The sequence below is a fragment of the Mustela erminea genome, chromosome 19, assembly GCF_009829155.1.
Source record: "Mustela erminea isolate mMusErm1 chromosome 19, mMusErm1.Pri, whole genome shotgun sequence".
Lineage (NCBI taxonomy): Eukaryota > Metazoa > Chordata > Mammalia > Carnivora > Mustelidae > Mustela > Mustela erminea.
Window position 1 is genome coordinate 10,780,558 of NC_045632.1, and position 21,581 is coordinate 10,802,138.

A 21,581-nucleotide genomic window follows, 5' to 3' on the forward strand; every position below is an offset into this window, starting at 1 on the left:
GAATCGATCCTCTAATTTCCCTTTCTGTATTTTCATTGTTAGTGTATAAGAAAGCCAGTGATTTCTGCACATTAACTTTGTATCCTGCCACGTTGCTGAATTGCTGTATGAGTTCTAGTAGTTTGGGGGTGGAGTCTTTTGGGTTTTCCATATAAAGAATCATATCATCTGCAAAGAGAGAGAGTTTGACTTCTTCATTGCCAATTTGGATACCTTTTATTTCTCTTGTTGTCTGATTGCTGTTGCTAGGACTTCTAATACTATGTTGAACAATAGTGGTGAGAGTGGGCATCCTTGTCTTGTTCCTGATCTCAACGGGAAGACTACAAGCTTTTTCCCATTGAGGATGATATTTGCTGTGGGTCTTTCATAGATAGATTTGATTGGTTCAGGAATGTTCCCTCTATCCCTATACTTTGAAGCATTTTAATCAGGAACGGATGCCGGATTTTGTCAAATGCTTTTTCTGCATCAATTGAGAGGACCATGTGGTTCTTCTCTCTTCTCTTATTGATTTGTTCTATCACATTGATTGATTTGCAAATGTTGAACCATCCTTGTAGCCCAGGAATGAATCCCACCTGGTCATGGTGGATAACCTTTTTAATGTGCTGTTGGATCCTGTTTGCTAGGATCTTGTTGAGAATCTTAGCATCCATATTGATCAGTGATATTGGTCTGAAATTCTCCTTTTTGGTATAGTCTTTGCCTGGTCTGGGGATCAGGGAAATACTGGCTTCATATAAAGAGTCTGAAAAATTTCCTTCTCCTTCAATTTTTTGAAACAGCTTCAGGAGAATAGGTGTTATTTCTTCAGTCTCTTCAATAAATGGTGCTGGGGAAACTGGGCAGCTATTTGTAGAGAATGAAACTCGACCATTCTCTTACACCGTACACAAAGATAAACTCAAAATGGATAAAAGACCTCAACATGAGACAGGAATCCATCAGAATCCTAGAGGAGAACATAGGCAGTAATCTCTTCGATATCAGCCACAGCAACTTCTTTCAAGATATGTCTCCAAAGGCAAAGGAAACAAAAGCGAAAATAAACTTTTGGGACTTCATCAAAATCAAAAGCTTCTGCACAGCAAAGGAAACAGTCAAGAAAACAAAGAGGCAACCCACAAATGGGAGCAGATATTTGCAAATGACAGTACAGAAAAAAGGTTGATATCCAGGATCTATAAAGAACTCCTCAAACTCAACACACACAAAACAGATAATCATATCAAAAAATGGGCAGAAGATATGAACAGACACTTTTCCAATGAAGACATACAAATAGCTATCAGACACAAGAAAAAATGTTCATCATCATTAGCCCTCAGGGAGATTCAAATTAAAACCACATTGAGATATCACCTTACACCAGTTAGAATGGCCAAAATTAATAAAACAGGAAACAACATGTGTTGGAGAGGATGTGGAGAAAAGGGAACCCTCTTCCACTGTTGGTGGGAATGCAAGTTGGTGCAGCCTCTTTGGAGAACAGTGTGGAGATTCCTCAAGAAATTAAAAATAGAGCTTCCCTATGACCCTGCAATTGCACTCCTGGGTACTTACCCCAAGGATACAGATGTTGTGAAAAGAAGGGCCATCTGTACCCCAATGTTTATAGCAGCAATGGCCACAGTTGCCAAACTATGGAAAGAACCAAGATGCCCTTCAACGGACAAATGGATAAGGAAGATGTGGTCCATATACACTATGGAGTATTATGCCTCCATCAGAAAGGATGAATACCCAACTTTTCTAGCAACATGGACGGGACTGGAAGAGATTATGCTGAGTGAAATAAGTCAAGCAGAGAGAGTCAATTATCATATGGTTTCACTTATTTGTGGAGCATAACAAATAGCATGGAGAACAAGGGGTGTTAGAGAGGAGAAGGGAATTGGGGTAAATTGGAAGGGGAGGTGAATCACGAGAGACTATGGACTCTGAAAAACAATCTGAGGGGTTTGAAGTGGCGGGGGGGTGGGAGGTTTGGGTACCAGGTGGTGGGTATTATAGAGGGCACGGATTGCATGGAGCACTGGGTGTGGTGAAAAAAATAATGAATACTGTTTTTCTGAAAATAAATTTAAAAAAAAAAAACACATTGAGATATCACCTTACACCAGTTAGAATGGCCAAAATTAGCAAGACAGGCAACAACACGTATTGGAGGGGATGTGGAGAAAGGGGAACCCTCTTCCACTGTTGGTGGGAATGCAAGTTGGTGCAGCCTCTTTGGAGAACAATGTGGAGATTTTTCAAGAAATTAAAAAGAGAACTTCCCTATGACCCTGCCATTGCATTTGGTATTTACCCCAAAGATACAGATGTAGTGAAAAGAAGGGCCATCTGTACCCCAATGTTTATAGCAGCAATGGCCATGGTCGCCAAACTGTGGAAAGAACCAAGATGCCCTTCAACGTACGAATGGATACGGAATATGTGGTCCATATACACGATGGAGTATTATGCCTCCATCAGAAAGGATGAATACCCAACTTTTGTAGCAACATGGACGGGACTGGAAGAGATTATGCTGAGTGAAATAAGTCAAGCAGAGAGAGGCAGGCAGAGAGAGAGAGAGAGAGGAGGAATAATAAGTCAATTATCTTATGGTCTCACTTATTTCTGTAACATAACAAATAGCATGGAGGACATGGGAGTTAGATAGGAGAAGGGAGTTGGGGGAAATTGGAAGGGGAGGTGAACCATGAGAGACTATGGACTCTGAAGAACAATCTGAGCGGTTTGAAGTGGCGGGGGGGGTGAGAGATTGGGGTACCAGGTGGTGGGTATTATAGAGGGCACAGATTGCATAGAGTACTGGTTGTGGTGCAAAAATAATGAATACTGTTATGCTGAAAACAAATAAAGTTTTTAAAAAATTATAAAATAAACTTATAAACAGAATAAAAGGGCCTCCAGGGTGGCTCAATGAATTAAAGCCTCTGCCTTCAGCTCAGTTTATGATCCCAGGGTCCTCGGATCAAGCCCCACATTAAGGTCCCTGCTCTACAGGGAGCCTGCTTCCTCCTCTCTCTCTCTCTCTGCCTGCCTCTCTGCCTACTTGTGATCTCTGTCACATAAATAAGTAAATAAATCTTTATAAATAGAATAAGAAATAAAAATAAGAGTAAGAAGAAATAAAGTTTTAAAAATTTCATTTTGAAAGACTGTAGGATCATGGGGGGAAAAGCCATGAATTCTATGTGTTGCTTTCCCTTAGCTCTGAAGTTCTGATCCGTGAACCTGGTCTTGACTGGGCATTCTTGCTGATCTTCTGGGGGAGGAGCCTAGTGCCATGATTTTCAAATGTCTTTGTCTGAGGTAGAACTGCACTGCCCTTGCTAGGGGCCAGGCTGAGCGATCTGCTCAATATGCTTGGGTTTGTGCTCAGGAGCTTTTGTTTCCTGAATGCTTTCTGTAGAGCTCTGGAGGACAGGAATGAAGATGGTAGTCTCCCAATCTCCAGCCTGGAGGAGCTGAGAGCTCAGGGCCCCACTCCTCAGCGCACCCTCAGAGAAAAGCTGTCAGTCCCTCCAGTCTCCCTGGTCTCCGGCCACACTCCAAGCTCACCCGTCCTGTGACTGTGCATTTCTGTCTCTGGCGCATGGCCCCGTTTGGAGTCTCCAAACCCAGCAGATTCCTGCCACGCACTCAGCACTGCTCCAGGGGAGGAAAGAGGGGGTCTCCCCAGTTCTGCCACATGTGGGGTCCTTGCTTAAAGAGCAGTGGCCCAACTGTCCCTTGGATCACAGTTTAAGGTAACCCCAAGCTAAGAGCCTCTCCTTGGCTCCATCTCTGCAGTGGCTTTCCTGCTCCAATACCTAGGGGCTTTGCCACACTCAGGCACCCCTGGTCTTTCTGTGACCCCACAGGACCTGAGACCACACTGTTCTTGTGAGGGCTCCACCCCCCCCCCAACTTAGCCTCTGGAGTGATGTCCTCAGTGGAGCAGACTTCTACAAGTTCTGATTTTGTGTTCTGCTGCTCCACAGCTGGCTGGGAGCTTGCGGGAGACCCCGCGGTCTATCTTCAGTCGCTTCAGATTCACTTCTCTGTATGTTGTACCTTCTGGAAAGTGGTTGATTTTCTGTTCATAGAATTGCTGCTCTTCTCTTTGGTCTCCTGTTGGGTTTGTAGGTGTTCAGAATGGTTTGATAACTATCTAGCTGGACTTCTGCGAGCTGATGTCATCTCCGTCTTGTACTCCTCCACTATCTTGCTTCTCCTCTCTGAGATGTTGTCAACTTAAGACTGTTCTGTAGTCAAGGTCCATAAACATACTAAAATGACAACATGTCAGGTTATTCCAGAGAGCTAAAGTGGTTAGTTCTCATTAGTTCATTTATACACCAAATTTACTAAAAACTAACAGATGATCTGCTAGGTCCAGGAGATGGATCTGTGAGGACTTGCTACCTACCCTCAGAGATTTGCACACTCTCAAAAGGGTCCCAGACTCCCAAAATGGGAATCACTATGTCAAGGCAAAAACTAAGGGGGTTGTGAGTGAATTTTCCCTCTTCAGGGGAGTTGGTTTCCAAAGCAGCAGTCTGGGCAGTGAGAATTGCCCAGTTCCTGGCACAGAGGCAACCAGTGTTTAAGACAGGAGTACCCATTCATGGTCTCTTCTTTCTTCCCTTGATTATTCTTTAATGCCTGAAGCGCAGGTCTCTCATGCAGGACAAGATGGAACCTTCTGCACAGCTGGGTTTCAACCTGCAGCCCCTCCTGCAGCAGCTCAGCCAGGATGAGCTGAGCCAGTTCAAATCTCTGTTGAGGTCCCTTTCCCCACAAGAGGAGTTACAGCACATCCCTGTGACAGAAGTAGAGGAGGCTGAGGGAAGCAACTGGCAGAAATTCTCACCAACCGCTGCCCCAGCCGCTGGGTAGAGATGGTGACCATCCAGGTCTTTGACAAGATGAACCAAACAGATCTTTCTGAGAGAGCAAAGGACGAGCTCACAGGTAAGTAGAAACTAGCCCACAAGGTGTCCCAGGAGGAAGGAGGAGAGCATCCAGAGTTTTACATGTGTAGGAATAACACTGAGCCTTGGAGAGGCCACCTGTCCTGAACCCAAGTGCTAGACTTTCCTAAAGTCTGGTGGTATCTCTCATTCTAGCTATTTCTACTCTACCCTGGGATTGTATACCTTCCCTGGCCACCTCAGTCTATATCCCTTCTCTCGTCCAAGATAATTCCTGGAGTATATTCCAGATCCCATTCTCTCACACATCCAAGGTGTTAAATTATTACACATCCTCTGGTTTTCAGCTCCCACTCATGTTTCCTTCTGCACACTCACAGAAACAAACCCCTACCTTCCCTTCGATCAGCATCACTAATAGCATTTGGGGCTGGGTGAAGAGACCTCCTTTGTATTGCACGATATTTAGCTGTACCTTTGGGACCCCCGTGCTAGTGTCCCAGCACCTCTACCTGTTAGATGCTAGCAGCACACACCTCTCACTTGAAACAACCAAAAATGTCTCTAGACACTGCCCAGTGTCCCCTAAGTGGAGCACTGAGTTGTAGGTCAGCGGTTGTCAGCTTTCACTCTTCTGGGCAGTCCTCTCAGGAGCTTCAATATGCTGATGTCCAGAACCAATCACCAGAGACTTTGAGCTAAATGATCTGTGTCTCCCCCAGATGTGGATTTCTTGAGAGCTTCCCAGTGATGCCTGTGTGCACACAAGGTTTTATAGTGCCTGGGCTCTGCTGCCTAACAGTGGCCATATGCAGTTAGTGCCCAATGGACATGAGGTTGGTTCTGTTCAGGTGTGCTACCAGGCTAGGACACACATGGGCTTTTAACTGCATGGGTTAATGTACTATCTCATGAGCCACTCTTACACTGACTACACATCAAAATGATAGCATTTTATTATTTTTGTATTTTTTAATTGTGTTAGTCACCATATGGGACATCACTAGTTTCTGGTGTATTATTCCATGATTCATTGTCTGCCTATAACACCCAGAGCTTCATGCAATCTATGCCCTCCTTAATACCCATGACCGGGCTCACCCATCCCCCACCATGCCTCCTCCCCTCTTGAGCCCTGTTTGATTCCTGGAGCCTATAGTCTCTGGTTCATCTCCCCCTCCGATTTCCCCTTCATTTTCCCCTTCCTTCTCTTAATGTCCTCCATGCTATTCCTTATGTTACACAAGTAAGTGAAACCATATGATAATTGACTTTCTTGGCTTGAATTAGTTCATTTAGCATAATCCCCTCTAGTTCCACCCATATTGATGCAAAAGTTGGGTATTCATCCTTTCTGATGACTGTGTAATATTCCATTGTGTCTTAGTTACATAAAAATTATGAAAGTCAGTTGTACCTCTTTAGACCTTTCATTATGTGGCTACTAGAAAATACAAAGTTACATAGGTGAGAGGTGTTGTATTTGTTTTGGAGAGCACACTGCTCTAGAGAACATTTTCGCTCTTGTTCTTCAGCAAGGATATTCAAAGGCTCTTCCTTACCTACCATTTTCTTTTTCCTTAAAAACGGCCTGTTTTATTCCATCTAGAGATCTGTTTTTAGCTTACTGTTCCTGGTCTTCAATGGACAGGGGAGGGTTTTCACTCCCAGCTGGCCTCTGGAGATTATAAATTTGGAAATAGCATGAAGAAACCCCAAGATGAGCAGCTAAAAGGGTCTGGATCTGAAAAGTGTGGGTTTTCCCACCTCCTCCTCTCCCAGAAGCAGCTGTGGAGTCTCTCAGAACAAGCCTCCAGAATTAGATAAGCTACCTCATTTACTTCTTATGTGAAACTTTGGAATTCAGGGGCTTGTTTTAATTAGACAAAACATGGTGCTGAGCACTAAGAATTCAAGGAAAGCCAAGCCCTTCTCTCTGCAGCCATCCCAGTGGGTGAGGAGGGAGACCAGGGGAGCTCCATGAGCTGGTATTTATACCAGAAGTCAGTAAATGCACACAGAAGCAGGAAAGTAAGAGCTTTCCTTGGAATCTGGACAGGCTGGACTTTAGCATGACCTACAGCAAGGACTGGCCAACCAGACTCCCAGACCAGCTCCAGCCTGCCATGTACTTTTGATCTTCCCACAAACTAAGAACTGTTCTTGTATTTTTAAATGGTTGGGAGGATCAAAAGACTGCCTTACAGCCTATGAAAATCATAGGAAGCTCAAACTTCAGTATTCATAAATGAAGTTTTCTTTGCATGTGGCATGCTTATTTGCTTTTATGTTACCTATGACAGCTTTTGCTTTACAAGGGCAGAGATGAGTGGTGTGGCCTGAAAAGCAGGAAATATTTACTGTCTGGCCCTTTGCAGGAACTAGAAAATTAAGTTTGCTAACCCCAGCCAAAAGGATTTTTGAATTAGTGATTATGAACATTCTCCCCTCTCCATATCCCAAATCACCAGTATCCTTAGTGATAAGACTTGGGCTCAAGGCAATAGTAAATGGGAGTGTGGTTTGAAGAGCAAAGGCACAACCATTGATAATCTCAACCTAGATGTCCTGACTTCTTCTATCAATACACAAGTGCCAAAGGGTTCTACAATGATGACCTAACCAAATGTCAGAAGGAGACTGGTGGTCCATCAGATCTTACACTTGGCAATACCTACACTTACAAGTAGGTATTCATTCCAGTAAGTGTTCAGACTAAAAGCATGGGGAATTCTTTATTCAGAATCCTGCTCTTGGCTTTTATGACCTTGTTGCCTTTGCTCTGTGGCTTGTTGAGGATTATTTTTTCTTCCGTTCTTTCAGAATTCTTGTTCTTCTGCCTCATCTTCAAAAGGAATGACTGGCTGGCCATTTTCTCACTCAGCATCCTGGTCCTGGTTGATATCCTTTGGAGTCTTACTGGCTATTTACGTCCTGATGCCTTTGCAAAGGCTATCTTTACATAAGCATTTCCCCCTGAACTTTAGATGCCTGCAGCCAACTACCTCCTGGGATTCTCTTCGGAACTCTCCCAGACTCACCACTTCTTTATCCAGTGTTGAGCTTATAATACTCCCTCTCCCATCAGGACTCCACTGTATTCCTACATCCCCTCCCAGGACAGTTTGGTTTTATCTACCTCATCAGAAACCAGAGGGTTAATCCGTGAAAGCTTTGTGATGGCCTCAAGACAGAGCAAGGGTGCACACATTTCTCTCACTGTGTTCATTTCTCTCACTGTGTGAACTTGACTGGAGCCTCCTGGGACAAATCCACCATGATGAGCACTTTAGGACGTGCAGCCTTCTTGAACACCACCCCCACCACAGTCACAGTCTTTCCTTTTGTTTAACTACACCCCTGCATATACCCTCAGGACATAATGTCCTTGACCTGCTCTGGAGCTAGGACTGTGGCACACACCCATTTTACTCTCCTCCGGGTAGACCCCCACCAGCACTCCCAGCCTCTAGGGCTATGGAAGCAGGGTCGTGGAGATCAGCTGGTCTTGCAGCTACCAAATACATACTTCTGTCCCCTTATTAAACAATTTCTTGGGGCCACCTGGGTGGCTCATATAAGTGTTATCCTTCAGCTCAGAGTCCTGGGATAGAGCCCCATGTCAGGCTTCCTACTCAGTGGGGAGTTTGTGTCTCTCTCTCCCTTTCCCTCTGCCTGCTGCTCCCCTACTTGTGCTCTTTCTCTGTCAAATAAAATCTTTAACCATTTGTCGTCAGGCTGGACTGGTCAGCCTTTTTCTTCAGTCTTACGGCTCCTTCGTCTTTGGAGATGATTGTGCATACAACGCCCTCTCATGAGACAGTCACTGTGTGTTCTCAACCACATAGGAAGCCAGAAAAGGCATGTAAGCCCAAGATCGTGGCCTGACACAATCTTCTCTCCCATAGAATGTTAAGATCCTTTTTATGTCATCTGGGCTTATGTATGAGACGCAGTTGTCAAACATAAGTCTTCTTGAAGTCCCACTCTCTCCCCAGGCAGAAGTCTCAATAGAGAAGCCTATAATGGCCCCTCTTTTCTCAAGGTTCACCAGGAATCCAGAACCAAAATGTGCAAACTTGGAAGAAACCCAACAGTGTGCAGAAGGAAAGGAGCCAGGTTGGTCAGTGTTGGAACGAGCCAAGCCACAACTACCACATCCTGTTCTGTCCTCTGCACCCTCCTTTTGTGAGCTCCATCCCCGCCCCCCCACCGCACGTCCTTTCCTCCATGGTTTATAATCCCCAATAGTCTCACAGAAAATGCCTTCCTCCCTCACTTAGGAACAAAGCAGGGAAAGGACCCTTGGAAAGTACTGGATTTCTTCAGTTTACAGAAAATTAGTGTACTGTATGGAGTTTCTCTTCAATTTTTCAATTTCAGTTGCTCAGACTTTAGGAAATTCAACTCCCAGATGAGAAAGTTGAGATGTGCTGTATGTACATTCAGCACTCTGGTCCCTTAACATCACTGAGTGGCTAAAGTCAGCTGGGTAGTATTGTTTGTTAATGGCTCTGATAAAGTACAATCTGTGTATCCATAAATTTCATTCAAATTAAATGTGCTACTATTAACTTTCAGTAAACCTACAGAATTTCCCAACCATCACCACTATCTAATTTTACAACATGGACATCACCCCCAGAAAGTTCCCTTGTGTCCACACATGGTCACTCCCTAGTCTCTGTCTGCCAGCTCCGGGCAACCATTATGTTATTGTGTCTCTCTAGATTTGGCTTTTCTGGACACATGGTCTTTCCTGTCTGCCTTTCATCACTTACCATGATGTTTTTGAGGTTTGTCCCCATTGTTGAGTGTGTCACTGATTTGCCATCCCTTTTTATTACAGAATGATACTCCATGGTGTGGCTATGCCACACTTGATTGTCCATTCGTTGATGGATGGATGGATATCTGAATTTTTTCTACTTTCTGGATGTCTTGCATCACGCTGCTATGCTTGGTGGGCTAATCTTGACATATGCGCATTTTCACTTACCTTGGGCAGATTCTCAGGAATCATCTGGTATTCCACACAGGCATGACCTCATTGCTTACTCAGACAATGGAGCAGCTGTACTGGGTTGGGCTGTATAGAGGTCTTCCTCCTGATGCCCTGGTGTGTGGTCTAGACCAGCGGGAAAGATGGATGAGTAGCTTCAATAGATCGCATTGAGTTTTGACGGAGCAACTTGAAAAAATATTTCTTGTTATGGGTCTAGAGAGGACAGGCAGGAAACTTGGTTTAGAAGGTCATTTGCAGGGCGCCTGGGTGGCTCAGTGGGTTAAGCCGCTGCCTTCGGCTCAGGTCATGATCTCAGGTCCTGGGATCGAGTCCCACATCGGGCTCTCTGCTCAGCAGGGAGCCTGCTTCCTCCTCTCTCTCTCTGCCTGCCTCTCTGCCTACTTGTGATCTCTCTCTCTGTCAAATAAATAAATAAAATCTTTAAAAAATAAATAAATAAATAAAAATTAAAAAAAAAAAAGAAGGTCATTTGCTCTGTTCGTCTCTATAAACCTGGCCTTTGCACCTCCCAGCACATGATATGGACAGAGATTAGATTCTGCACTCCTTAGATCCACACCTTAGATCCACTTTAACACTGTATTTCTGGTAAAAGAAATTCACGTGTCTTTGTGTCAAGCTCATTTTTAATTTGTATTTTGCAGCACTTACTCAAGTACAGGGAGAAGGTGCCCCAAACCCAGAAGCAGCAAAGGAAGTTTTGGAAGGAGAAAAGCCAGGTCTGTATCCTTTCTTCCTGGAGGAGTCTGGTGTCAGGCCGTTCTTTTTTGTCTTTTTCCTACCTAACAAAAAGTATTTTTTTTTTTTTTTTTTTTTATTATTTTTTTTTTTTTATTTTATTTTTTTTTTTTTATTTAATTTATTTTTATTTCCAGCATAACAGTATTCATTATTTTTGCACCACACCCCGTGCTCCATGCAATCCGTGCCCTCTATAATACCCACCACCTGGTACCCCAACCTCCCACCCCCCGTCCCTTCAAAACCCTCAGATTGTTTTTCAGAGTCCATAGTCTCTCATGGTTCACCTCCCCTTCCAATTTCCCCCAACTCCCTTCTCCACTCTAAGTCCCCATGTCCTCCATGCTATTTGTTATGCTCCACAAATAAGTGAAACCATATGATAATTGACTCTCTCTGCTTGACTTATTTCACTCAGCATAATCTCTTCCAGTCTCGTCCATGTTGCTACAAAAGTTGGGTATTCATCCTTTCTGATGGAGGCATAATACTCTATCCCCAGGGGTACAGGTCTGTGAATCACCAGGTTTACACACTTCACAGCACTCACCAAAGCACATACCCTCCCCAATGTCCATAATCCCACCCCCTTCTCCCAAACCCCCTCCCCCCAGCAACCCTCAGTTTGTTTTGTGAGATTAAGAGTCACTTATGGTTTGTCTCCCTCCCAATCCCATCTTGTTTCATTGATTCTTCTCCTACCCACTTAAGCCCCCATGTTGCATCACCACTTCCTCATATCAGGGAGATCATATGATAGTTGTCTTTCTCTGCTTGACTTATTTCGCTAAGCATGATACGCTCTAGTTCCATCCATGTTGTCGCAAATGGCAAGATTTCATTTCTTTTGATGGCTGCATAGTATTCCATTGTGTATATATACCACATCTTCTTGATCCATTCATCTGTTGATGGACATCTAGGTTCTTTCCATAGTTTGGCTATTGTGGACATTGCTGCTATAAACATTCGGGTCTTTTTTTTCCTAATGAATAACCAGCTATGTCCTTCCTATCCCCTACCTCCAATCACTGAAGGTAAACGGGATAAATACAGAAGTGTTTTGAAAGAGAAGGTCCAGCAAATCTGGAAGAACTTTTGGCCTGGAGCCAGTGAGAACATTCACACAGTCACCCAAAGATATGAGACACAGATTCCATTCTGTAATCCTAAAATGCTCAGAGGGCCATTTCCACACACGGTGGTGCTGCACGGTCTGGCAGGCGTAGGGAAGACCACTCTGGCCAAGAAGTGTATGCTGGACTGGATGCAGGACACCCTCACGCAGACCCCCCCGTGTTGCTTTCTATCTCAGCGGCAAGGTGCTCAGCCGCAAGGGGACTTGCTCCTTCGCAGAGCTGCTGGCGGAGAGCACCCCAGACCTGCAGCGCGCTCTTCCGCAGGTCCCGGCCCAGGTGCACAAGCTCCTGCTGGTCATCGACACTTTCAAGGAGCTGCGCATGTCCTGGGGCACGGGCACACAGGCACACGACTTGGGGGGTGACTGGAGGATGCGGAGGCCTGCGCCGGTGTTCCTGGGCAGCCTACTGAAGAGAAACCTCTTCCCCATGGCCACCCTGCGGGTCACCACCCAGCCCGAGGTCCTGAGGGAACTGTGGCTCCTGGTGGAGCAGCCGCTCTTGGTGGAGATGGAGGGGCTCTCCGAGCACAACAGGAGGGCGTATTTTTTACGACACTTCAGAGAGGAGGCTCAGGCCCTGTGTGCTTTCCAGCTGATGAGAAGCAACACGGTGCTGTTCCGCATGGGCGCAGTGCCCGCGGTGTGCTGGATGGCGTGCACCTGCCTGAGGGTGCAGATGGCCGAGGGCGCGGACCCCCGGCTCACCTGCTGGACCGCCACGTCTCTGCTGCTGCACTTCCTCTGCAGCGGGTTCACGCCCGTGCGGGGCCAAGGCCCAGGTCTGCGCCTCGTGGCTGCCCTGCAAGCCCTGTGCCTGCTGGCCGCCGAGGGCACATGGGCGCAGACCTCGGCGTTCGATGGACACGACCTGTGCAGACTGGGCATGCATGAGTCTGACCTGCACCCTTTCCTGCACCGGGGCATCCTCCAGAAGGACAGAGACACGGGGCGGGGGGCCTGCTACCGCTTCATCCACCTGAGCATCCAGCACTTCCTGGCCGCTGCACTCTGTGTCCTGGGGAGCAAGGGTCGCCAAGAAATGGGGAGCCCCATCTGGCACGCTGGGGGTGTGCAGAGGCTGCTCTCCAAGGAAGAAGGCCTCAAGAATCCCTACCTGTCCCCTGTCAGGTGCTTCCTGTTTGGCCTTGCCAATGAAAAGAGGGCCAGGGAGCTGGGGACCACCTTTGGCTGCCCAGTGTCCACTCAGTTCAAGCGGGAGCTACTGGAATGCACAGTGCAGTCCCCTGAACACAGACCCTTCTCCTCGGTGACAGACATGAAGAAGACCTTGTGTTGTCTCTACGAATCCCAGGAGGAGCAGCTTGTGAAGGAGGCCATGGCCCAGGTCACAGAAGTGTCCCTGCATTTGGAAGATACCTCGGACCTGGTGCACGCATTGTTCTGCCTCAAGGGTTGTGAAAACTTGCAGAAAATGTGGCTGCGAGTAGAAAAGGGGGTGTTCCTGGAGAACGATACTGTGTGGGGATCAGAGGCTCAGGCTGGCGGGTAAGAACCTGCCCTGTTCACTCTGGTAGTGCCCGGGCTTCTACCTCATGCCCCGCTCCAGTAGCAGCAGGGCAGAGTGTCCTCCTGTGGCTTAGGGTCAGAATTTTCTTCTTACCAGAACTTCTTCTGCCAGCTTGCCCTTCAAGGTGGAGAGTTTTGTGCTCAGATTAAGGATGGGGCCTTTGAACCAGACCTTGTTTTGAGACCTGTGTCCTTTTTTCTCCAGCTGAGAAATGTTTGCACATGGCTCGACCTCACTTCAGTCTTCGTGTTGGTTGTCTACATTGCCCCTCTGTATGGGGTTGTCCCGTTTAGCATGACAGATGGAAAGGCATTAAAGGTGGAAAGTCAGAGGCTGATTCAACAGGTTCTGAAAGCTTCTCCCCATCCGCAATCAATGGCACATCACCTAATGCAACTGACACAATGAGATGACCCCAGACAGTCATGAGACGTTGTTATTCTTGATGTAGCCTCAGGTAACATCAGCTGAGCTCTTATGGCATTTCCAAATACTATTTATCGCCTGGTGGCTACTTGCAATCTTTCCTGTTGAGGTGAAGGTCTCCTGGCTTCATTAAAGGGTGTTTGAGTGGGATTAGAACTCCAGTCTGCTGGTTTATGAAGTGACCCTCCCTCATCACAATCCAAGCTCACTGCTCATGGTCCTGTGTGGGGCCCACCAGACATATACTGATACTTACCTTATCAGCCTGCCTCTTCCTCAACCCTAGGTTGTCATCAGAAATCCAGTATCTGAAATCCTCGTGCATATTCACAGGGCCGGAATCAAACACCCCCGCCTTGCTTTCCTGGTGGAGGCGTCTGTTTTATACATCCCCTTCACTTTCCCTCTTATTCCTTCCCCCTGTAGCAGAGAGTCGTGAACTCGAGTCACCTCAGGGAGCATCAGGACCCTGACGGCTGGGCTGGAACATTTCTCCACCTTGAAGATCACCGGCACTCACAGACCCCATTGGTTAAGTTCTTTATTGTAATTCCAGTCCAGCTAACATACACTGTCATACTAGTTACCCGGATACAATAAAGTGACTCAGCAGGTCTACACAACACTCGGTGCTCATCGTGATGACCGTACTCTCAATCGCCATCATCCGTTTTTACACATCTCCTACCACCCTCCCTGCTGGTAGCCATCAGTTTGCTCTTTTTAGTGGAGAGTCTGTTTTCGCTTCTTCCCCCCACCCATTACCTATTTGTTCTGTTTCTTAAATTCCACATATGAGTGAAATCCTGTGATATTTGTCCTTCTCTGACTGGCACAAGTGGCTTCCTGTTACACACTGTAGCTACAGTCATGTCTTGGCAGAAGGCAGGCTTTCGTTCTTTTTAATGTCTGAGTAATATTCCATTGATTATATATACTACATCTTTATCCATCAGAGGTCACTTGGGCAGCTTCTCTAATTTGGCTTTTGGAGATAATGCTGCGATAAACATAGAGATGCGTGCATTCCTTTGAACCGGTGTTTCCCTTCATCTGTGTCCTGACTTTGTTTCTTCTCTCATCCAAGTGTTTATACAGGCCTACATGCTGGTTTACCTAAATCTTTCTTCTGCAGGAGGGTCATCAAAGAGCTGCTTTGAATGCAAATGAGATTGCATGAATAGCCTCCCATCTCATCCAAGATCCCAAGTCAAAATAGTATTTATTTTTTTTATTGTGTTATGTTAGTCACCATACAGTATGTCATTAGTTTTTGATGTAATGTTCCATGATTCATTGTTTGCGTATAATACCCACTGCTCCATGCAATCCTTGCCCTCCTTAATACCCACCCCCAGGCTCACCCAGACACCCCCCTCCCCTCTGAAACCCTCAGAGTCCATAGTCTCTCATGATATGTCTCCTCTTCTGATTCTCACCCCCTACTTCATATCTCCTTTCCTTCTCCTAATGTACTCTGTGCTATTCTTTATGCTCCACAAGTAAGTGAAACCGCATGATAATTGACTCTCTCTGCTTGACTTATTTCACTCAGCATAATCTCCTCCAGTCCTGTCCATGTTGATACAAAAGTTGGGTATTCATCTTTTCCAATGGCTGAGTGATAGTCCATTGTATATAAGGACCACACTTTCTTTTTTTTTTTTTAAGATTTTATTTATTTGTCAGAGAGAGAGGAAGAGAGAGCGAGCACAGAGAGACAGAATGGCAGGCAGAGGCAGAGGGAGAAGCAGGCTCCCTTCCGAGCAAGGAGCCCGATGTGGGACTCAATCCCAGGATGCTGGGATCATGACCTGAGCCAAAGGCAGCTTGCTTAACCAACTGAGCCACCCAGGCGTCCCAGGACCACACTTTCTTTACCCATTCATCTGTTGAAGGGCATCTCGGCTCTTCCACAGTTTGGCTATTGTGGACATTGCTCTATGAAGATAGGAGTACATATGGCCCTTCTTTTCACATATATATCTTTGGGATAAATTCCCAGTAGCATGATTGCTGGGTCGTAGGATAGCTCTATTTTTAATTTTTTGAGGACCCTCTTTTTTCTTCTTAACCTTGGTTTAGTTAAAACCAACAATAGAGCCAACATGAACACTGCAGGTAATTAACCACAGTTGGACTGCTTGGTCCTTGGAGCCCCCATCTGAGAAGAAGGCAATGGATGTCTTTAGGTGTGATTACAATCATTCTGATCTGAGACGCAAACGGATGCTTTCCATGAACGTTCTTTTCAGGTGCCTTTTGCCACTTTCCCTTCTGTCCTGCTCATCACAGCAGGCCCGTAGCATTGCTGGTCTGTAACTCCGGGACGCTTAAATCACAGGCTGCTTTCAGTCAGACCACTTCCTCCAGTAACACAGTGGGAACGAGCCCACGTTCTACACAATGGCTTGATTATCTTCCCCTGATAAGACCATTGCACTAACCCTACACAGCCTCAGATGTCTTTCCCCAGAGCATATAGACCATGCTCTTTGAAAGGCACAAACTAGGTTTCTAAAGGCTTGTCCTCCTCATGTTGCTTCAAATTCTGCAATGAGGACATTAATTTTAAATATATCTTTCATCGAGGCAAGTACCACTAATAAAACCAAAGGTAAAACCTCAACCTAAAGCAGCCAGGCATGCTGAAGCTGACAGAACCTAAGTTCTTTCTGGCTTCTTTCTTCCCCTATTTCAAACCACAAAATGTCCACTTTGTGTAGGACTTGCTATTCCGTCAAGGCTACTAATGGAGCTTCTTGCCTTTAGAAACTGCTTATTTCTTCTCTAAGCTCTTTTGAATCTTAGGAAGATATTCACGTTGACTCAAATTTACTCACCCATTAGTGACTTTGAAGGGTATCCCCAAAACATCGTCTTGTGTAGCCTTGCCCATCTCTAGGAGAAAGGACAATTGTCCTTCAGAAGATAGGGTGACATGAGTAGCCAGCCTCAGCAGGCTTGAGGGAGAGTGGAAAATAAGAGGTTAATTATTCAGATTAATGTTTATGCCCTGGAAACCGGCCGCCTTGGTTTGAAAGCCACCGAGCCCAGTTATAGGCTGAGGAATGGAAGATGGTAGGAGGCAACGAAGGTGCTGGGTCTTACTGTTTGACTTTGAGCTCTGTCTCTGTTACGGCTCTGTTACTGTGATGATGGGGGGTGAGTTAAATGCTTTCTGGGCTTCCTTTCCATTATCTTCAGGTAAGCACTGGACCTACTTCGAAGTAGTATTTTTAGATGACTAATTCTAAAATTAATCAAGGTTCCTAGCATATAGGAGTTCAAATTCCAGCTTCAACTTTCATTTACACTTTTCTCTCTTATATTTATGTGCTGGTTACTCTTATTCCTTGCACACTCGTACCTTCAATTTTCTCCACAAAAACCTCCAAATATTTGATTACTCTTAGGTCCCATAGTATTTCCCCATCAATAACTAAAATGTTTCAACTTTCTGACACATCATGGCTTCAAGTGTTTGTACTGTTTTCCTGAAAATATTTTCCTGATTGCAAAGATCCCATACATAAATAGAAAATGAAAGCAATACTGAAAAGGATAAAGAAATTATATCACCTACACCAACCCTATGCCCAGAAGCAACCACAGAACAAAATAAACATTCTCTTAAGTCTGTGATTACATCTTCTCAAGTTTTTATGGACGTTTTAGGTTACAAATACAGTTGTAAATTAGATTGAGAATATCATGCATATGGATACACCATCTGACATTCAGATCTCTGACACGCATATCACTCATTTTTTAATCAATGGTGTATATTGTTTTTATTTTTTTTAATTTATTTATTTTCAGCATAACAGTATCATTATTTTTTCACCACACCCAGTCTTACCTGGTTGATCCTGCCAGTAGCATATGCTTGTCTCAAAGATTAAGCCATGCATGTCTAAGTATGCACGGCTGGTACAGTGAAACTGCAAATGGCTCATTAAATCAGTTATGGTTCCTTTGGTCACTTGCTCCTCTCCTACTTGGATAACTGTGGTAATTCTAGAGCTAATACATGCTGACGGGCGCTGACCCCCCTCACAGGGGGGATGCCTGCATTTATCAGATCAAAACCAACCCGGTCAGCCTCTCCCTAGTGATGGCGGGCGGCGGGGGGGGGGGGGGGGGGGGGGGGCCTGCTGGCGGCTTTGGTGACTCTAGATAACCTCAGGCCGATCACACGCCCCCCGTGGCGTCGACAACCCATTTGAACGTCTGCCCTATCAACTTTCAGTGGTAGTAGCCGTGCCTACCATGGTGACCACGGGTGACGAGGAATCAGGGTTCGATTCCGGAGAGAGAGCCTGAGAAACGGCTACCACATCCAAGGAAGGCAGCAGGCACGCAAATTACCCACGCCTCCAGGGGAGACTGCGATGTTTTTATTTTTTTTTATTAAATTTATTTATTTTCAACATAACAGTATTCATTATTTTTGCACCACACCCGGTGCTCCATGCAATCCGTGCCCTCTATAATACCCACCACCTGGTACCCCAACCTCCCACCCCCCGACCACTTCGAACCTCTCAGATTGTTTTTCAGAGTCCATAGTCTCTCATGATTCACCTCCCTTTCCAATTTCCCCCAACTCCCTTCTCCTCTCTAACTTGTTTTTAATTTTGTATCAATGATCTTAGACTTTTGGTTTATTCTAAACCTCTGTTAGATTGTTGTGCAAGAAGTTTGAGTTCTGGGTAAAGTGGCTCAGTAAGTTAAGCATCTGACTTCGGCTCAGGTCATGATCTTGGGATCCTGGGATGGAGCTAGAGTCGGGCTCCATGCAGGAAGTCTGTTCCTCTCCCTATACCCACCCCTATCCCCAAACCCCTGCTCCTGCTTGTTCACTCACACTCTTTCTCTCAAATAAAAAATCTCAAAAAAAAAAAAAAAAAAAAAAAGCAAGCAAGCTTGAGTTCTTTCTCCAGTGACCTGTCTCAGGTGATGACTTGTCTGACAGTGATGCTAAGTGATTCAACCATCTGACTTTAGAGCTCTGCCTGTTTATTGGTGTATATACCCGGAGCAGCCCTCCCTAAATAGCTTCACAATGAGGGACCGGTGGTCGTTTTCTCTCCAGCAGTCTTCGGTAATTTCCCTTCTTTGCCTCTTCCCAACAAGTTCCAGAATGATCAGTATGTGCTTCCTTTCTGGATGGATCTTCTTTCCGTGTTTGACTCAAACAAGAGTCTGGTGTTTCTAGACATCAGTCAGAGCTTCCTCAGTACCTCATCCGTGAAGCTGCTTTGTGAAAAAATAGACTCCGCTCCCCATAATCTTCAGAAAGTGGTGTAAGTAGACGCTAAACCCGGATAAATAAATTTTTAAAAATTTTTTAAAAATTTTAAAAAAAGAAAGAAATTAAAGTTCTTAAAATTTCAAACTTTTGAAACTTTTTGAGAAGTTTTGTGGCCCAATATATGATTTATCTTGGTATGTATATTATGCATTTGGATGGAATGTACATTCTATTGTATTTTAGTTACATGTGATATTCTACAAATGTTAAGGTGCTGATAGTGGTTTTTCAGATCCTTTATGTTCAAACTGATTTTTTTTGGTCTACATTTTCTATAATTTATAGACAGTATGCTGTTAAGATTTCTAGCTATGATTACAGATCTTAAGCACTTACAAATTTGTGACTGATATGTTGAAATGTTGTTCTTCATCTCCAATAACATGTTTGAAATCATTTTACCTAATATTAATAATACTAATTACTAATATTTAAAAAAATAAAAAAATAAAACCCCTAGGGCATAACCAGGTTCCTTACATTTTTCACATTGGAGTAATATTTGAATCCCTTTCCCAAAGTCCAACTGGGTACTCAAGACATGAGGAATTGAGACAGTCCATAACTTACACTTGTCTACTGAATTGTATGAAGTAACTTTTTCCAATTTTTTTATTGTGGTATAACATAAAACTTATCATCTTAACCATTCTTGAGTTCACAGTGATGGATTTTTAAATGTGTAATTATGCGACAGCCACCACCATTCATCTCCAGGACGCTTCATCTTGCAAAACTGAAACTCTGTCTCCCATTAAACAATAATTCCCTGTGGTCCCTTCTCCCCAGCCCCAGGTGATTTTAACACACTGTGAAATACGATTTGGATGTCCACGAAACTCCATGACGACCATCCAGATCCTGGCGGCAGCTTCAGTACCACTAGACAACCATAGGGCTGTGCATAGAACAGAATTTCTCAACCTCTGCAGACAGTGGGGTTGGGCTGTCCTGTGCATCATAGGATTTTAGCAGCAGCCCTGGCCTCTATCTTCCAGACGCCGGTGGCACCCACACCCCTGCCTCCAACTGTGATGACCTAAAATGTCTCCAGACATTGCCAGGTGTCCCTAGGGGATGCAAAATCACCCATGCCTGGGAGCATTGTTGGAGAGATGGTATCGATGTGCTGAGACAGACCTGTGACCTGGGCTGGGTATACGTCTGAATCTGATCCAAAAATCTAGAAGTTGAATGAAGTTGGGAAGAAATAAGGGGGGCTCAGAAGCACCAGAGAAAAGTAATTACACAAGATAAATACTCGTAATCAGAATAGAGCGTGGTCCTGTCTGCCTGTGACAACACCTCAGAGTCTTCCTGTGGGCACCCCCTTGCAGCTCGCATGCTGGGAAAGTCCTGGAAGCTTACACATGGGCAGGTTGTGGGGGGAGGTTTAGGGAAGGAGAGCAAACACAAGTTAGTCTGCAAAGTGGGCTCTGGTACCAGCAAGATGTTCTCCAAATGAAGGCATCCTCGTTCACAGGTTTCTTTGTCAACGTAGAGAAAGAAGGGTCTCTTCTCCTCACTTAGGGTTGCACCAGCCATGCGATCCTGATTCTACACGTGAGATGTTGAGCAGGACCCAGTGCTCCTGAAACGTTCCCATGGTAACACTTGAGGGGAACAAACTACTACCCTTCCTTATCTCTTTCAAAAACCCGCAGAACAGCTTTCCTCCAAAACAACTGTTGAGGACCTACTTCCCTTTTGCAGAAGTCTGAGATGACTAAAGAAACGGGGGCTTCTGGGAGTTCCTAAAATTAGATGTTCGTCAAGCCATACAAAGTTTCAGTTAGTGCAAAATGGGTGAGTTCTGGGGATGTAACCTCACCAATGTGACAACAGTTAACAAAACTGCAAGGTATAGTTGAAACTTCTAAGAGACCTGATCTCCAGTGTTCTTGCCACACACACACACACACACACACACAAAAGAGAAAATGGTGACTATGTGAACTGAGAGGTATATTCACTAGCTTGTTTGTGGTAATGATTTCACAAGGTAGGAGTATATCAAAATATTAAGTTGTGTACCTTCATATAACAGTTTCTTGACCACACCTCACTGGAGGTGAAAAATAGGAACAAAGTTCCCAGTGTTTAAACCTATTGTGGCCCTTTGTTCCCATGTATGTAGAAATGCAAGATTTTACCTTTCTTGTCATTTCTCTAGCCTCAAAAATACTTTCCCAGTGGACACCTATCGAAACTTCTGTGTTGTTTTTTGTGGTCATGAGACTCTCACGCATCTGACCCTTCAAGGAAATGACCAGAGTGATATGCTGCCCGTATTATGTGAGATCCTGACACACCCACAGTGTAACCTACAATACCTCAGGTACACCCCATTCTCCCTGAGAACTCCTCGCATGTGCACAGAGATGCCACAAGACTGTAGAGCAACTCTGTATAAATTGGGGGAAAATCCCTTATTCTGATTCAAAGCAGTGCTACTCCGGGCACATGCCTCA

The 21,581-nt window shown here is 45.1% G+C and overlaps 1 protein-coding gene across 1 annotated transcript in view; it reads left to right on the top strand.

Annotated features, from left to right (window-relative positions):
* The first annotated feature begins 4,672 nt into the window (after nt 1-4,672).
* NLRP2 (NLR family pyrin domain containing 2) overlaps nt 4,673-21,581 on the top strand; it is a 34,530-nt gene continuing 17,621 nt past the window's right edge. Inside the window, 9 exon segments of the mRNA XM_032326111.1 lie at nt 4,673-4,840; nt 4,843-4,971; nt 7,755-7,895; nt 10,602-10,676; nt 11,736-11,983; nt 11,985-13,341; nt 16,725-16,729; nt 18,933-19,102; nt 21,284-21,448. Of these exon segments, the coding sequence (XP_032182002.1) occupies nt 4,681-4,840; nt 4,843-4,971; nt 7,755-7,895; nt 10,602-10,676; nt 11,736-11,983; nt 11,985-13,341; nt 16,725-16,729; nt 18,933-19,102; nt 21,284-21,448 (2,450 nt within the window). The 5' untranslated portion in view covers nt 4,673-4,680.